Source organism: Otolemur garnettii, unplaced genomic scaffold (assembly GCF_000181295.1).
Source record: "Otolemur garnettii isolate 467f Iridium unplaced genomic scaffold, OtoGar3 scaffold00141, whole genome shotgun sequence".
Classification (NCBI taxonomy): domain Eukaryota; kingdom Metazoa; phylum Chordata; class Mammalia; order Primates; family Galagidae; genus Otolemur; species Otolemur garnettii.
The window spans coordinates 3,236,200-3,255,305 of NW_003852536.1; the positions used below are offsets into that span (position 1 = coordinate 3,236,200).

Genomic DNA, 19,106 nt, shown 5'->3' on the forward strand with positions numbered 1-19,106 from the left:
TGCTTTGTGTATTGTGTTTTTATTCTAATAAGAGAAGTCATAGTCATAACACATTACATAGGAAGGAGCTTTATCACTGCAGTGTGTGGGGATAAGGTAGGGAGACATCAAAAATAAAATCTTTAAAAGAATCTAAATATCCTTTATCTTCACTACATATATTCTTATTAGTATTCGGTTCAAGAAAAATGCTGAAAGAGGAACAGCCTTGTAAACACAACGAGAACAACGAGAACAGTTGATTCTACAAGCTCATTTCTAATCAATAATGACCCATATGTAAAAATAATTTATATTTACTATGTAACAAATAATTTCTATTCTAACAGAAACTGTGAACGGGCTTTTAAAGTCCACATTCTTATCCTCACTATATGCATTGCTTTACTGAAATTTATTTTTAGTAATGGTTCGGAAGCAGATATTAAAAACCCATTCTTGCTGGGCACTGTGCTCATACCTGTAATCCCAGCACTTTGGGAGACTGAGGTGGGAGGATCACTTGAGTCCAGGAGTTCAAGACCAGCCTGGGAAACATAGCAAGATCTTGTCTCTATCAAAAAAATAAAATAAAATTATAGGCATTGGGGTATGTACCTGTAGTCCCAGCTACTTGACATGCTGAGGCAGGAGGATCCCTTGAGCCTAGGAGCTTGGGGCTACAGTGAGCTATGATTATGCCACCACACTCCAACCTGGGTGACGGTGCGATTCTGTCTCTTAAAAAAAATTTTTTTTTTTAAGGAACCTATTTTTTCCAAATTAGGGGAGTATCCTTTAATGAATTTTTTTTTTTTTAACCAAAAAGGCCTCCTATTGATGTTACAGACATTTACTCATTTTCAACCAGTTTGGGTGATTCTCTCTGTGTCTTTGAAAGTGAACTGTTTTTTAACTTGATTAGTTAAGAGCATCTCTGTCATTCTTCAGTTATAGATGTCTTTCAAATCATTGATGACTATTAAAATGATAAAAAAAATTTTCTTTTTTTTTTTTTGAGACAGAGTCTCACTTGCCCTGGGATTGAGTACCATGGCATTGAGTACCATGGCCCACAGCAACCTCAAACTCTTGGGCTGAAGTAATCCTCTTCACTCCTGAGTAGCTGGTTTTAGAGGCACCCACCACAACGCCCAACTATTTTATTTTTAGAGATGGGGTCTTGCTCTTGCTCAGACTGGTCTTGAACTCCTGAACTCAAGTGCTCTGTCCACCTTGGCCTCCCAGAGTGCTAGGATTACAGGTGTGAGCCATCGTGCCCAGCTAAAATGATAAACTTTTATTGAATAGGTATGTATATGCTAGATTTTATGAGGAATTGGGTATACAGTGCTGACAGGCCAGTAGAGTCTTTGAATTTTATTGTAGCGGAGATAGCATGTTGACCTAAAGTATATTTACAATTTTATTGTAGCGGAGATAGCATGTTGACCTAATGTATATTTACAAATGATATATTCTATGGTGGAAAAAGTATAGGATGCAATGAATGAGAAGCTAATCTAAATTTGGAAAGGGTAAGAGAAGGCCTTTAGTGGAAATAATGCTTAAGCAGACCAACCAAATGAGTAGTGAGACAGAGAGGGGCCTGGAGGTTAAAGAGAATTTAGAACAAAATGAGCCAGGGGCTGATGAGGTTGATGAGATGGGCACTAAATTTAAGGAATAAAAACATTTCATATGAAAGAAAAAGCTAAAATGTAATACATACAGTAGACCCACTCTAGCCACAGGGGATATGTCCTGAGACCTCTAGTGGATGCCTGAAACCATGGATAAGACTGAACACTTCATACAATGTTCCTACACATACATACCTATGGTAAAGTTTAATGTCTAAATGAGGCCCAATAAGAGATTAACAACAGGCTCAGCACACGTAGCTCAGTGGGTAGGGCACTGGCCACGTATACCGAGGCTAGCGGTTCGAGCTCAGCCTGGGCCTGCTAAACGACAATGACAACTGCAACCAAAAAGTAGCTGGGCGTTGGGTGGGCACCTATGGCCCCAGCTATATGGGAGTCTGAGGCAAGAGAATCGCTTAAGCCCAAGAATTTGAGGTTGCTTGGAGCTGTGATGCCATGGCACTCTACCGAGGGCAACATAGTGAGACTCTGTCTCAAAAAAAAAAAAAAGAAAAAAAGAGATTAATAACAGCTAATAATAAAATAGAATAATTATAATGCTATAAGGTCGTTAAATCTGAAAGGTTTAATATCAAATCAAGTTTATTATATCTCAAACAAGAAGCAGTACAATTAATCAAAGCATGCCCCTAAACTGTCAACATCGTTTTGCCATCTTAATAGCAGCTTGTGTCTGTCAGCAGCAAAGAAGCCTGGAGAGCAAGTGGTGATGAAATTGCAAAGGCATTTTCCTCAGCTCGTTGAGAATTGTGTATTCTTCCTTGCAAGAAGTGGTCCAAAGGCTGGAAGAAGTGGTAATCAGGTGGTGCAATGTCTGAATACGGAGGATGACAGAGTTTCCAAGTCCAGCGTCTGTAGTTTGAGCAGTGTTGTCTGTATAACAACATTGTCCTATAAGAGTATTGGCCTGTCTCTACTGACCAATCTTAGCTGTTAAATTGCAAGCATCCTCATGTCATCCAATTGGTTGCAGTAGACATTTGGCTGTATTCCATTGGCCAGGTTTCATGATGCTTTAGTGGATAATACCAGCATTGGACCATCCGACAGACACCATTAGCTTTTTCTGATGGATATTCTGTTTTGGCACTTTATCTTTATCCAACCGTGTGCTCAGTGCTTGTGATGGTCAAAAAGAATCTATACAATCAAATAACAATACGATGTAGTAATGATTAACCTTTATGTCTTGACAGCACAGAAAGACAAACTTCGAGACAATTTCTTTTCTGACACTCATTTCATGCAGAACCCATCTATTTAACTTCTTTACCTTGCTGATACATTTCAAATGTGCCAATATTGTTGGAATATTAACACCAAACCTTGCCGTTAAGTCATATATCGATTGCGGTGGATTCACTTCCTCCAGCTTTCAGCTCATCTTTATCCACCTTAGTCTCAGGTCGACCATATGGCTCATTTACAAAATTACAATCACCAGAATGGGCCGTGCCTGGTAACTCACACCTGTAATCCCAGCACTGTGGGAGGGCGAGGCAGGGGAGGTGGGGTCTCTGGAGCTCAGGAGCTCAGGAGTTCAAGACCAGCCTGAGCAAGAGCAAGACTCCATCTCTATTAAAAATAGAAAAATTAGCTGGGTCTTATGGCAGGCTCCTGTAGTCCCACCTACTTGGAAAACTGAGGCAGGTGGATTGCTTGAGCCCAGATATTTGAGGTTGCTGTGAGGTAGGGTGATGCCATGGCACTTTAGCCTAAGCAACAGAGTAAGACTGTCTTCAAAAAAATATATTATATGGTATCAAATACCTTATTGTCCTAGACTTGCCCTTTTGTGATGTGGGGTGATGATTACCTATGTGATGAGATAAAGTGGGGTGAATGACATTGCCGTTGCAACTTAGTGTTAGGCTGTTGACCTGTATTCCTGAATCCATATCACCATCCCTTTTGTGTAATAAATGGCTTCATGTCGCTGGTTTCAGATCTCTTGCTAAAGTCTTCATAAAGGCTCAGCACTTTCTTAAGCAACACATGGCTCCTGATGGAACCCATTTCTGTTACCATGTTTTTCACCCACAAACTCAATGCCTTTTCTATCTTAACTAAGTATTTACTATGCACAGTGGCCGTAATTTTTGCAGTTTGAGGTGAAACAACACAACTAGCATGAATATCTTCATAATTCCACAGATGATTCATTCTTACTATGGATGTTAGCAACCTTAGCATGGGATTTTCTTTTTATTAAAATAAGAACTTTCACATTTTTACTGCAAGGTAGCATTTTAGTGGTTCCTCTTGCTATAATTAAGTTGCCAGTGTCAGTACTCTTGCATTTGGGGGCCATTAGTAAGTAAAACAAAGGTTACTTGAACACAAGCACTAAGATAGACCACTACTTGGTCTGATAACCTGAGATGGTCACTAAGTGGCTAATTTGTAGGTAACAAATATGGACATGCTAGAAAAAAGGGATGGTTCACACCCTGGGTGAGACAGTCAGACAGTGTGAGATTTCATTATGTGACTCAGAATGGTGCACAATTTAAGACTTCCCGTTCCCTTCTGGAATTGAACATTGAATGTTTTCTGACTGCATGACTGTGGGTAACCAAAACCATAGCAAAACCATGGATAAGGGGAGACTACTGTGTTAGGCTTAAGGAGGCATAAGGGGGGCAAAGAAAAATTGATGAAAAAGAAGTGTGCTTTAAATTTTAAAACTCAGTACGAGGGAACTACAAGACACTTGAATGGGAAAAGAGCCTATTTAGTATATATTTTTAATATAGTAATTGACTGATATGTTTGAATGAAAATGCAAGAATTTCTAAGGCATTTTTGAAAAGGTCATATTTTTTTTTTTTTTTTTTTGAGACAGAGCCTCAAGCTGTCCCCCCTGGGTAGAGTGCTATGGCTTCACTGCTCACAGCAACCTCCAACTCCTGGGCTCAAGCGAGTCTCCTGCCTCTGCCTCCCAAGTAGCTGGGACCACAGGCGCCCGCCACAACGCCTGGCTACTTTTTTTTTTTTGGTTGCAGCCATTATTGTTGTTTGGCGGGTCCAGGCTGGATTCGAACCTGCCACCTTAGGTGTACGTGGCTGGTGCCTTAGCCGCTTGAGCCTGAAAAGGTCATATGTTGAGAGAGGAGTTTTTTTTTCCCTACCAGAGGTTAAAACATTAAGCAAAATCTATGGCATTGTCACAGGTGAGAACGCATATGTATAGGGAATGGGATAGGCATTTGAGAAATAGATGTAAGCACATATGGGAACTTAACATAGGCTAAAAATGGCTTTTCATTTCAGTGGGGGGGGGGAAATGCCATTAAAAAATGGTGATAGACGAGGTGCTGTGGACTGCACCTAATCTTAGCTCCTTGGGAGGCAAGGCAGGAGAATCAGTAGAGGTCAGATATTAGAGACCAGCCTGAGCAAGAGTGAGACCCTGGCTTAACAAAAAATAGAAAATTTAGCCAGGCATGGTAATTGGCCCAGCGACTTGTGCACCTGAAGCAGGAGGATTTTGGTCAAGCCCAGGAAGTTTGAGATTATAGTGAGAGAGGATGATACCATTACACTTTAGCCCAGCTGGCAAACATGGCCCTCTCTCAAAAAAAAACCAAAAACCAAGACATGTAAAATCAACGCAGAAAAAAAATGAAACCCTACCAGCAACCCCAGTAAGCTGGGCAAGTTGAAACTTGCGTAGGTGAATCAGAAAGGATGCTATTGACTGTTTTCCTTGGAAGTGAAATAATGGACCACAACACAGTCTGTCTCAACACTTTTTTAGTGACCTACATATTTGTTGGTCTACACCAAGGACAAAATATGTAAGGGTAGATATCAAATAGTTAACATTAGTCACTAGGAGAAAACTTCGAGGTTTTCCTTCCATATCTTTGTATTGTTTATATTTTTAACCACACGTTATCTTAAGTATTTTTAAGAAATGGGTTATGGCGATTACTTAGAATAAATTGCTCTTTCAAGTGCACCTGAGAACTGAGTGTATTCAGAGGGTCACAGCTTCGGAAATCCACAGTACCAATCATGGTCAGTGTACCTTTGCCAAAGTGTGGTTGGGGTGTTGGCATTTGACATTCATCCTTTTCAGGCTCAGTCTGTAGAAACCACGTGAACATCCACAGTGACACAAATTCCAGATATTGTAAATAAAATAAGGGTGCTCTCACTAGATACCAGAGCCACGATACGCAAACTGAAAGGACTGCCCATTTGGAAAATGCTTCCAGAATTTTAGGAAAGAAGACATCATTGGTTCTGTAACTTGTTTCCCACCATTTTGTCTCTTAAGGTTAAAAAGTAGTTTTGTTTGAAGACACCAACAACCATTACCCTAGATGTTCACATACAACAGCATCCCAAGGAGAAAGGGGAGAGGGAGGGGAGGGGAAGGGATGGGTGGAGGGAGGGTAATTGGGACCCTCCTAATGGGACCACACCTATGTTGCATCTTATTAGAGTATACGTGAAACTTACTAGGTGTAGAATATAAATGTCTTAACACAATAACTAAGAAAATGCCGTGAAGGCTATGGTGACCAGTTTGATGAAAACATTTCAAATTGTATATAAAACCAGCACATTGTACCCCATCACTGCATTAGTGTACACAGCTAGGATTTAATTAAAAAGAAAAAGAGCAGCATCCGTCTTTATAGACTCTACTTGAGAAGGAAAGATTTGGGTCATCACCTGTATGCACAGCACCCATCCATTTTCCTTCACCTTAGAGACTTTTTGGTCTGAGTTCGTTGTTTTATTGGCATCAAAGTGAGACACCCATATTGTTTTTATTTAAACATCTTCTTTGAGGTATAATTTATATGCCATAAAATTCACCTGCTTTAAGTTTTAGTGAATTTATCGAATTGTACAACTGTCACCACAATGCAATTTTAGAACATTTCCCATCACCCCATATAGATTCTTTGTGTCATTTGCAGTCACTCCCCCATTCCCACCCCCGATGTCACAAATCTACTTTCTGCCTCAACGGAGTTGACTTTTCTGGACATTTCACATAGATGAAATCACAATATGTGGTCTTTTGCATCTGGCTGCAATGTCATCTAATGTAATGGTTTGAGACTGTACCATGTACTTCATTCCTTTTTAATGCTAAATAGTATTCTATTCTATTCTATTCTATGGCTATATCATTCATTCACTGTCTCTGGACACTAGGTCTTTCTACTTTTTGGATATTATGAATAATACTGCTATAAGCATTTGTATATAAGTCTTTTGTGTGGACACATATTTTCATTTCTCTGGGGAAATACCTTAGAAATGGAATTTCTGAATCACAGGATACATTTGTGTTCAACTTTTAGAAGAAATTTCCAAAGTGACTGCATGACTTACATTTCCGTCAGTAACATATAAGGGCTCCCATTTCTTCACATTCTTATCAATATTTTTATTATGTACCTTCTGATTATAGCTATTCTAGTGATTGGGAAGTGTTGTCTTCTTATTTTAATTTGTATTTTCCTACTGTCACTAATGATATTTCAACATTTTTAATCTTTGGTGAAATGTTTATTTATATATTTTGCCTATTTTAAAATGGGCTATTATTATTATTTTTAGGTTTCTATTTTGGCCAGGGCTTGGTTTGAACCCACCACCTCCGGCATATGGGATCGGCGCCCTACCTTTTGAGCCATAGGCACTGCCCAAAATGGGCTATTCTTAAGTATAAGAAGTCATTATAAATTCTGGAGACAGGTTCTTTATCACATATATGATATGCAAATATTTTCTCCCAGGCTGTGTCTTGGTCATTTTATGTTCTTAGCGGCATTTTTGAAGTGCAAATGTTTTTAATTTTGATCAGGTTTAATTTATCACTTTTTTCTTTTACATGTTGTTTTGGGCATCATGTTTAAGAAATCTTTAATCAACCCAAGATCATGGGAATTTTCTGTTATGTTTCATTCTAAAAAGTTCATCGTTTTAACTCTCACACGTAAGTCTATGATCCATTTTGAGTTAATTTTTCATCTGTTGTGAGATATAGGCCTTAGTGTGTGTTTTTGTATATGGGTTTTCTGTTATCCCAGCATCATTAGTTGAAAAGGCTATAGTTTCCCCCATCAAAATGCTCTCCTACCTCTATTCTTACCCCAGTACCACACTTTGATACTGTAGCTTTATAGTGTGTTTTGAAGTTGGGGTACATAAGTCCTCTAACTTCATTTTTTTCCTCAAGATTATTTTAGCTATTTTGGGTCTTATAACTTTATCTGGATCCACATAGATTTTACAATCTAGAATGACAGCAGCAAAATGGCAGAGTATTAGCTCCAAACACCCATCTTTCCACAGAAACATCAAAAAATAAACAGGAACTTCCAGAACCAACTTGGTCAGAACTCTGAAAAACAAAGTTGTCCATCAACCAAGCATACAATGAATGAAGAAAAAGGCAAACTTAAAATGGTAGCAAAAGCCATGCATGCCTGTAATCCTAGCACTCTGGGAGACTGAGGCAGGAGCATCACTTGAACTCAGGAATTTGAGACCAGACTGAACAAGAGCGAAACCCTGTCTCTACTAAAAACAGAAGAGTTAGCCAGGTGTTGTAGGCATGCCTATAGTCCCAGCTTCGCGAGAGGCTGAAGCAGGAGGAGTTTGCTGGAACCTAGGAGTTTGAAATTGCTATGAGCTTAGCTGACACCATGGCACTCCCTCCTGGACAACAGAGTGAGATTCTGCCTTAAAGATAAAAGAAAAAAAAAATAGGGAAGCTTTGTTGTATTTTTACTTGCCCTTGTTCCATGCCCATCCCAGATCAGTAGCAGTGCTGAAGACAGTAACCCGTATCCCGGTGTGGGACCCTGGTCCCTGGTTCTAGGGGGAACAGAATAGACCTTATTTGCAAGCTATTGTGTTTTTTCTATTTTAATCTCTGTGAAGCAACCTGATCGACTGACACACAGTATTCTCTGTTTTGCCAAACTCAGAACGCAGTATGGAAGAATGGTAGTTATTGCTTGGAAACATTGTAAGTAGAACCAAAAACCCACAGCTGCTTGGGGCAAAAGATTACATACAAGTGAGGTGTACAATATAGAATCTAAAGCCAGAGAAGAACAGGGGAAAGTTTATTTGAGAAATTAGGTCATTCACAAGTGTATATTGGAGAATATAAAAAGCCATTTACATGACCAGGGCAGGACAAGGAAATTATTTATTGATACAAGGACCAATTCATTGAGAAGCTGTAGCAATTATAAACCACAGAGCTCCTCCAAAATATATAAAGTATTGACAGATCTGAATGGAGAAATGGTTCTATAGTAATGGTTGGAGACTCCACTTTATCTTCTATAGTAATAGTCGGAGACTCCAATACTGCCCTTTAATAATGTATAAAACATTTAGACAGACGATCAATAAGGAAAGGAAACAGAGAACTTGAACAACCTATAAATTCATGAGACCTAACAGACATTAATAGAACACTCCACTCAATAATAGCAGGTTATACATTCTTCTCTAATGCATATGGAACATTGTCCAGGATAAACCATATATTAGGTCACAAAAGAAATCTCAAATTTTAAGATATCAGAATCATACAAAGTTATCTTCTCTGACCACAATGGAATGAAGCTAGAAATTGAGAAGGAAAACTGGCAAGTTCACAAATATGTGGAAATTAAATAACACACTCCTAATCAAAGGGGAAATCACAAGAGAAATTGAGAAGATTGCTTTTTCTCATTTTATGGGTATCTTTATTTTGACAACTCTCTTCTCAAGTGATAAAGTTGTGTGATGGTTTATTTGTCAGCTTGACTGGGATAATGGATACCCAGTCAGCTGTTAAAATACTCTTTTTGGCTGTGTCTGTGAGGGTGTTTCTGAAAGAGATTAGCCTTTGAATCAGACTGAGTAAAGAAGATTGCCCTTGCCAGTGTGGGTGGGTATCATCCCATCTATTAAAGGCCTGAATAGAACAAAAAGGTCAGGGAAAGCAAATTTGTTCTCTGTGCTTGAGCTGGGACATCCTTCTTTTTTGGCCTTTGGATTTGGGCTGGGACATACTCCTCTGGTTCGTAGGCCTTTGGGCTTGTGATGGAATTACACCGCCAGCTTTCTTTATATTCAGTTTGTAGATGGCAGATCATGAGTCCTCCCAGCCTCCATAATCATGTGGGCCAATCCCTCATGGCAAACCTCCTACTTACCTATCTATAGACATCCTATTGGTTTTATTTCTTTGGAGAACTCTAATTCATACAGATTTTGGTGTTGAGAATGGAATTTTAAGGATGAGTTTTCTGAATTGGTTGACTGTTTATAGAGCATGCAGAATGTCTAACTGGATCCTCCCAATGAAGAGGCAAGGAGCTCAGGAATTCTGTACATGATACTTTTGAATGTTTTTAGAAAACTAAGAAATCCAATGCCATTGACTAGTTGCTCTTTTGTCACTGACATTACTGAAAATCAAATGCAGAGCCTCATCCTGTGATTAGCTGAATTATGATGCATATTGAACTTCCAACCATAGGGTATCTACTGTTAAAGTGAGGGCATTGATCAGGAAATTGTGGGATCCTGTAAGTTGCCATGGGGATGTGTGGGAAGACCCTGATAAAGGTGGGGACATTGAATCCCTTATTTCTGATGGGTCTTTTTTGCCGATGGTTTCCCCATCCTACTAGTAATGGCTCCCTGCCTACAGTGGTGGATCACCTCTGAGGGGATAGCCCTGCATTGTCTAAGGAAATGGGAATAAACTCCTGAACCAATTGCCATGCAAGACAATGCTGATTCTCATCAGGACTCACCCTGGCCATCCCTCATTGCTTCTAGATTCAAGTGCCAGTAGGCCCCTAAATGTAAGATGTGATCCATGAGGAGATGCACCTTACTTTAAAAGAACTACTTGAGTTTTCTAACTTATACAAGCAGATGGCCAGGCACAGTGGCCCATGCTTGTAACCCTAGCACTCTGAGGGCCAAGACGAGAAAAATTAGCTGGGTGTTGTAGTGGGTGCCTGCCATCACAGCCAGTCAGGAGGCTGAGGCAGGAGAATCACTTGAACCAAGGAGTGTGAGGTTGCATTGAGTTATAATGACACCACTGCACTCCATCCTGGGTGATAGACAAGACTGTGTTTCCAAAAAAAACAAAAAAACAAAAACAAAAACAAAAAACTATAGAAGAATGGATACTAAGGGTATGAGGAAAAATGAGAAGAAATATAAAGTTGGACCAGGCCAGATTCATTGATGTGAGCTCACTAAACAGAGATAGTGCATTTAATGTTGCAGCTCAGGGAGTTAGAAAGGCTTCTGTTTGGTTGGCAAAAAATGTAGATCAAAAGATGACCCCCTCCAAACCAGTTGTTTGACTATGTAGCATCTTAAAAGAAAGAAAAAATTAAAATAAAGCCCCAAAATTAAGAGTTAAAAAAAAAAATGACTCCCTGTGAGTAAGCTGGAAATGCCTGACCTGCCTTGATTTAATGTAGATGAAGGAATTCAAAGACTTAGGGAAATTGGAATGATAGAGTGGATTTGTCACTTGAGACCCAATCATCCATGCTGGGACAGTCCAGAAGACATAACTCTCACCAATCCTTTGAGAAATTTGTGAGAGGAGCCCTAGCATCCTCAAAGAGCTCTGTGATTGCTCTTCTCTGTAGGCCAGACCTTACAGTGGGAACCATGCAACTGGAAAACCTACATGCAGTGGGAATAATCAGGTCCAGGAGTGGCAGGAGCCAAACGGTGACACTCAACTGTCAAAAGCAAGGTGGACATAATTGCCATATGGACAGCAGAGTCAAAGCAGCAATCAGAATTGTCTGACTTTGAAATCCTAACCTCCAAGGAACTAGAAAAGGAAAAAGAGAAATTTTCTGACTTGTGAAGACCCATGATGTAGGTCATGGTGCTCCTAGAGGTGAAATAGACAAGGAGCCTACTAAATTTTTTTTGAGACAGAGTCTCACTTTGTCACCCTGGGTAGAGTGCCCTAGGGTCATAGCTCATAACCATCTCAAACTCTCGGGCTCCAGTGATTCTCTTGCCACAGCCTCCCAAGTAGCTGGTATAGGCACCTATTACAATGCCTGACTATTTTTAAGAGACCAGGTCACTCTTGCTCAGACTGTCTCAAACTCCTGAGCTCAGGCAATCCACTCGCCTCAACCTCCCAGAGTTCTAGGATTACAGGTGTGAGCCACTGCACCTGGCCCTACCAAATTCTTGCTTCATCTGTAAGCAGAAAAAAATTCTAGGTCAAGTGAACAAATACCTAACTTGAATCATAAAAACAGAGTCATGGCCATGTAATCAATTACAGATGTGAGCCAGTTGACAGAACCTGTTGAATGAAAGGGAATAGATGTATCCTCAAGGAAGGAGCCTGGTACACCACTGAAAATGTACACTGCTGGCCTTTCCCTCAGTCTTTCCCTAAAGGGTCTAGGGGCTTTAACTAAGGCAACTGTGACATTGGGAAAGGAAATAGACTTTTTATTGTCTAGTGGACACTAGCTCTGAACTGACACCAATTCCAGGAGGCCAAAGATGCCACTGTGGTCTTTCAAATACAATAAGGATTTACAAAGGTCATGGGATCAATGTTGTCTAGTTCAAGTCCATCTCACGGTAGGTCCCTGAACCCATACTGAGGTTATTTCCTCTGTTCCAAAATACATAATTGGAATAATACTTAACAGCTGGCAGAATCCCCCCCCATTGATTCCCCGACCTGTGGTGAGAAAGACCACATGGAAGCCATTAGAACTCTTTCCACCTAGGAAAATAGTAAATCAAAAGGAATACTTCATTCCTGGAGCGATTGCAAAGATTAGTGCCAACATCAAGGACTTGGAACATGCAGGGGGTGTGATTTTCACGACATCCTGTTCAACTCTTCTATTTGGCCTGTGCAGAAGACAGATGGATCTTGGAGAATGACAGTGGATTTTCATAAGCTTAACCATGTGGTGACTCTGATTGCAGCTGCTGTGCCAGATGTGTTTCATTGCTTAAGCAAATTAACACATCCTCTGCTACACGATATGCAGCTATTGACCTGGTAAATGCCTTTTTTCTCCAAGCCTGTCATTAAGGTCCACAGAAGCAGTTTGCTTTCAGTGGTCAAGGCCAGCAATACACTTTCACTGTCCTAATTGGGTATATCAACTCTCCAGCCCTATGTCCTAATTTGGTTCACGATCACCTTTCCCTTCCATAAGGTATCACTCTGGTCCATTACATTGATGACATTATGCTGATTGGACCTAGTGAGCAAGAAGTAACAATGACTCTAGACATATTGGCAAGATATTAGCATGCCAAAGAGTGAGGAATATATCCAAATAAAATCCAGGGTCCTTCTACCTCAGTGAAATTTCCAGGGGTCCACTGGTGTGTGCCATGCCAAGATATCTCTTCTAAGGTGAAGGTTAAAGTGTTATACTTGGTCCCTCCTACAACTCAGAAAGAGGCATAATGCCTAGTGGGGCCTCCTTGGATTTTGGAGGCAATTTCTTCCTTATTTAGTGTATTACACTGGGCCATTTACCAAGTGACTCAAAAAACTGCTAGTGTTGAGTAGGTCCAAGGACAAGACAAGGCTTTACAAGAAGCCCAGACTGCTGTGCCAGCTGCTCTGCCACTTGGGCTATCGGACTGAGCAGATTTGTCAGTGGCAGATAGGGATGCTATTTAGAGTCTTTGCTGGGCCCACAGAGGTGAATTACACCACAGGCCTTTAGAATTTTGGAGCAAGGCCCTGCTATCATCCTTGGATAGCAACTCTCCTTTTGAGAAATAACTCTTAGCCTTCTATTCAGCTTTAATAGAGAAAGAATGCTTGATCATGGGCCACCAAGTGACCAAGCTGCTCATCATAAACTAGATGTTATCTGACTCGCCAAGTCATAAAGTTGGATGTGTCCAGCAATTCAACATTCCATCATCAAACAGAAGTGTTATATACATGGTCAGGCCCTAAAATCCCAAGTTACATGAAGAAGTGGTCCAAATGCCTAAGGTTCCCACTCCTGCTGTTGGGCCTTCTCTCTCTCATCCTGCACCTATGGCCTCATGGGGAGTGTCCTGGATATAGGGAGTGACACAGGAAAAGACTTGGTCCTGGTTTACAGATGGTTCTGCGTGATATGTGGGCACATCTTAAAGTGAACAGCTGAAGCACTACAGCCCCTCTGGTTCATCCCTGAAGGACAGTGGCAAAGGTAAATCCTCCCAATGGGCATTACTTTGGGCAGAACACTTGGTTGTGCACTTTGCTTGACAGGAGAAATTGCCAGGCATGTGATAGTATCCATTCATGGGCCAATGATTTGGGTGGATGGTCGAGGACTTGGAACAAACATGATTAAAAAACTGGAGACAAAGAAATTTGGGGAAGAGGCATATAGATACAACTCTCTGAATGGGTAAAAACCACAAAGATATTTGTGTCCCATCTGAATGCTCAGCAGAGGAGGATTTCAATAATCAAATGGATAGGATGACTCATTCTGTGGATATCAGTAGATTCTTTCCCTAGCCACCCCATCATCATCCAATGGACTCAAAGTAGCCATGGTGGCAAAGATAGAGGTTGTGCAAGGACTCATCAGCATGGACTTACCACTCACCAGCACTAGCCTGGCTACAGCTACCACTGAGTGCCCAATCTGCCAGCAGCAGAGACCAACACTAAGCCTGTATGGTACCATTTCCTGGGGTAATTAGCCAGCTACCTGGTGGCAGGCTGATTACATTGGAGGGCTTCCACATGGAAGGGGCAGTGTTTTTTCCTTCCCAGAATAGACACTCTGGATATGGATTTGCCTTCCCTAATACTTTTTGCCAAAACTACTATCTATGGACTTACAGAATGCCTTGTCCACTATAATGGTATTCCACACAGCATTACTTTCGATTAAGGAATTCAACTTCACAGAAAAGAAGTGCAACAATGAGACCGTGTCCATGGAAGGTATTGGCCTTAGCATATTCCCCAGAATCAGGTGGCTTTACAGAACTGTGGAATGGTCTTTTGAAGAATCATTTACAGTACCAACTATGTGGAAGGGCAGGGGCAAGGTTCTCCAGAACCACATCCTGAGCCACATGTTTCTTCAGATTCACAGGATTCACAGATTCCAGGAATCAAGGGGTGGAAATGAGGGTGGAATGACTCACTATTACCACCAGTGACCCATTAGCAAAATTTTTTGCTTCTTTTTCCCAGGATTTTATGCTCTGCTGGCTTACAGGCCTTAGTTCCTGAGGGAAGACTGCTTTTGCCAGGAGACACAAGGATTCCATTGAACTGGAACTCAAGACTGCCATCTGGCCATTCTGGGCTCCTCATGCCTCTAAGTCAACAAACTAAGGAGGGAGTTTTTATAGCTGGTTGGGGTGGTTGATTTGGACTTCCGGGGGAAAATTGAACCTCCTCTATAATGGAGGTAAACAAGAATACGTCTGGATTAAAGATTACTTAGGGTGCTTTTAGAAGTACCATGTCCAGTGATCAATGTCCATAGAAAACAACAAACAAATCCAGGCAGGACTTCTAATGAGCAGACCCTTTAGGAATCAAGGTTTAGGCTACTCTGCCAGGTAAAGACCTATGACCGGCTGAGTTGTTTGCTGAAGGCAAAAGGCAGTAGAAGAAGGTAGCTATAAATACTGGCTACAACTGTATAACCAGTTATAAAAACTAGGACTCTAATTGTTGTATGTCCTCATTTTTTAATGAATATGTTTGAATGTGTGTATATACATGCATATATTAAGCAAAAACACTTGTTTCCTTTCTTATTCCTTTGTCATATGATAGAAGATGTACTGACCTTATATATAATATTTGATTATATTAATATAAATATTAATATTTAATATTTGTTGTTAGTTTAACATCACAGTATTTAAGTTACAGGATATCAGGAGAAGAGTGACCATTATTCAAAGACTTTACCTCCTCTTCTTAGAGCCAAACGCACTGGGATTATTGCATTTTCATATCACGTTAGGCAGGATTAGGACCTTATTATTGTTTGTTTGTTTGTTTTTGAGATTAAGTATGATCTCACCACTCAGTCCTGGGTGACAGAGTGACAACTTGCCTCAAAAAAAAAAAAATGGTAGAGCAAGGGGGCATTTCTCTCTGCTTGAGCTGGAACACCCTTCTTTTCCCGTCCTTTGACATCTGCACTCCTACTTCTTGGGCCTTCAAACTTGGACTTGAGACCTACTCCCGTTGGCCCCTCCCAGTTCTTATATCTTTTGATTGGACTGGAACCATATGTGATACCACCAGCTTTCAGGGTTTCCAGTTTGTAAATGGCAGTTCATGCGACTTTTCAGCCTCCCATGAACTGTCCCATGACTCACGTGAGCCAATAACCCATCAAAATAAATCCATAAATAAATATATGTATATATATATACATACATAGACACACATTCAGAGAGTGTGAGTCACCACACCTTGCCTGGTCTTTGTTTTTATGTCACATTATTTTTTCAAATATCTGGCGATTGATCGTTGGTTGGTCCTTCATATAAGACTAAAGCAATAGAAATCTATATAAAACTCTGCATTCTTGGGGGAAGTTTGTTAACTGATAGGCCTTACTTTGGGATGAATGAGTAGAGAGCTAACTGGTATGCTGGAAGAGGATGTTCCTAACAGCCAGAATGTAAGATTCTTTAATTTAGGATCATTTCCTTTCTTTAGAGAAGAACCTCCAGACTTTTTCCAGAGGAGCTGATGCCAAGTTGTCAGGCTTTCTTCTTACCAAGATAGGGGTGTTAACTCTTCTATATACAAATTTTCACTGAATCTTTTTGACCAGTCCCACATCTTACTACAGCCCTTTGCTATACCAGGATTTCTGCATCCAGAGCCTCTTCAGAGTCTCTGGTGTCAGTCACCTTGACTCTGTCCCCAAAGTTCTTTTGATTCTTCCCCTCAATGGTATGTAATTATTAAGCTGATGTGATTGTATTTTTACATGGTCCTATATATAGCCATCAGACTAAACACAAGATGGCGTGCTGACCAACTCAATCTGAAAATAATTTGCAACACGGAAATATTTTAGGAATCTAGCTATCTCTATACACACTTAGATAATGGGAGAAGAACTACTTTTAATCTAAGTCAAAATGAGTCACCTAAGAGTGCCAAATATCATTTTCTTTGAATGCCATGGTTACTTTAGTTTAACAGTACTTCTTTCAAAGTTGCTTCTCTGTTCTCAACAGTATAACTCTGGCAGCGAATTAAGAGGTCTAGGATTCGATGAAACTGTGGCTAATTTCTGGTCCCAATCTGGAAGTTAAAACAAATTAATGATTTATTTTAGGACTCTATGATTTCAGCAGTTGTATATAAGAACAAGATAATTTATGGGACTTAGGACAAAGAAATAGATTTAAAATACGGAAAAAAGTCTTAATTAAAAAGTCTCTTTGGTTCAATTTCTGATTAAGAGGCATATTATTGAATTATGTCAAAATGTAAATAAAATGAAATAAATCACATAAATTTGCATTTTGATATCTTAATTCTAGACTTCCAAACATTTTTAGCCCTACATTATCAATGGACTACTGTAACATTTTTGTATCAAATTTCACTTTTCCCATCCCTAAATTCATATCCATTGGAGTTCCCTTATATTTCATAACCTCTTATCTGCAATCACTAACAATTCTATTTATCTAAAAGGTAAGAGTTGGAGTTGAGGGCTGGAGTTGAATACAGTAATCACTGTTTAACAATAGTCCAATGAACCAAAAGACTAATGTTTTCAATTATAGCATTGTTAGTAAAACTTTTATGTTACTGGATGTTTTACTTACATTAACATTCATGCAATCACGGTAATATTAGGGGTACACTGATATTATGAGATTAATTTGTCCCAGTTTTCATGGCTTCTAAGAGGTGTCCCCCATCTCTGACTCAGAATTGTCAGGCTCTAAACTCCCTATTATTTTCACTGTTCAATTTCACCTTCCTTAACATCTCAAAAAATAAACATTTCTTAACATTAAGAATGAATAAGATTTCATTCACTTAGGAAGTATGACTAGAAATGCCATCTCTGGAGAAAAATTAAATTAAATTAAATTCGAGTGTGATCTTTTCTGTAGTCAGTAACCATGACTTCTCAAGGTTTATTATTGAGCCAAATAGCAATTCTGGCCTTCCTGAGAATTACACTGTACTTCAGGGAACTGTACTAAAGTAGTTTAGAAGTTTAAGAAAGCCTATTCAACAGCTCTGAGTGATCTTTATTCTAGGATTTACAAGAGGATTGAATTATACACATATTTAACCAGGTTAATCCAACAAGAAATGTTCTGAAAGCGACAGGTATTTCCAAGCCTGAACTGTGCTATACAGACTGGGGACATTATGGAAAAAACGTGTGAAGTGATTATCTGGATTTCTTTCCATTCAAAAAAGTGCAATTATTGTTCATGTGGATTTGCGCTGGTGACTCCTTTGAAAACCATTATTGAAAAATAAGATACAGAATTGAGGACCAGGGAGAAACTTGAACCGACTTGCAGAGAATTCCGAATTCTTTATCCTAAATATGTCAACGATTTAAAATAATTTAGTATTATTACTAACAATTTAAGAGATTTTCAAGAATAACTTGGTATTTGATCTTTACCATATGTACTGGTTTTAGAACTTAATCTCAGTGTAAGATGCACTCCATTATATTAGGTTTTTTACAATATTTATAATGGAATATGTTTATTCTTGATCAATAATAACAATACTAACTCAAGAGTTTTTAAGGCTTATTAAGGTTATATATAGGCAAAATGCTTACGTTCTTTCTATGGCTATCTCAGTTCTATTAGGTAGGTATTATCTTCAACCTTTTTGAAGATGAGAAAATTGAGGATCAGAGAGCCTAAGGGTGACACTGCTACTAAAAGAATGTAGTTCACTTTGGGAAAATGAGGTCTTTGAATTATTTGGCACCGGAGTGTGTAATACAAGAGCAACTCTCTTCTGAGGGGCCGTCTCATCCTCCTGGGCTATAAATTCTCTGATGCCTTCCCCATATCCTCCACTGTGTCTTGTACATAGTCAGTGCTTAAAGAACGTTTCCTAAATAAATAAAATGATACGTGCTGAGAAAATGTTAAACAAGGAAGAGTTTCTTAAGCAACCGTCATAATCATTTGTGGCCTATATTTAAGCAAAAACCTTAGAAAACTGATCACTAAATGCAAATCGTTGCTAATCCAGATATACCGATGGCCCTTAAAATCTGATCACAAAAACTGAGCAAATGGTTAAGATACACAATTCAATGCTTTGATAATTGGCCTAATATTACTTTCTCTTATTCTGTGAAACACACTTCCAGGAATCAGTTTCTTGACTTGAACAAGTGTTTGATTCAATTCCTGCTCTGATTAGTAACATTTCTTTGTTAG

The 19,106-nt window shown here is 39.5% G+C and overlaps 1 protein-coding gene across 1 annotated transcript in view; it reads right to left on the minus strand.

Moving 5' to 3' along the window:
• Positions 1 to 16,849: 16,849 nt before the first annotated feature.
• The window catches only part of CUNH1orf100 (chromosome unknown C1orf100 homolog), a 21,869-nt gene continuing 19,612 nt past the window's right edge, over positions 16,850 to 19,106 (minus strand). Inside the window, 1 exon segment of the mRNA XM_012810751.2 lies at positions 16,850 to 16,968. Coding sequence (XP_012666205.2) covers positions 16,850 to 16,968 — 119 coding nt within the window.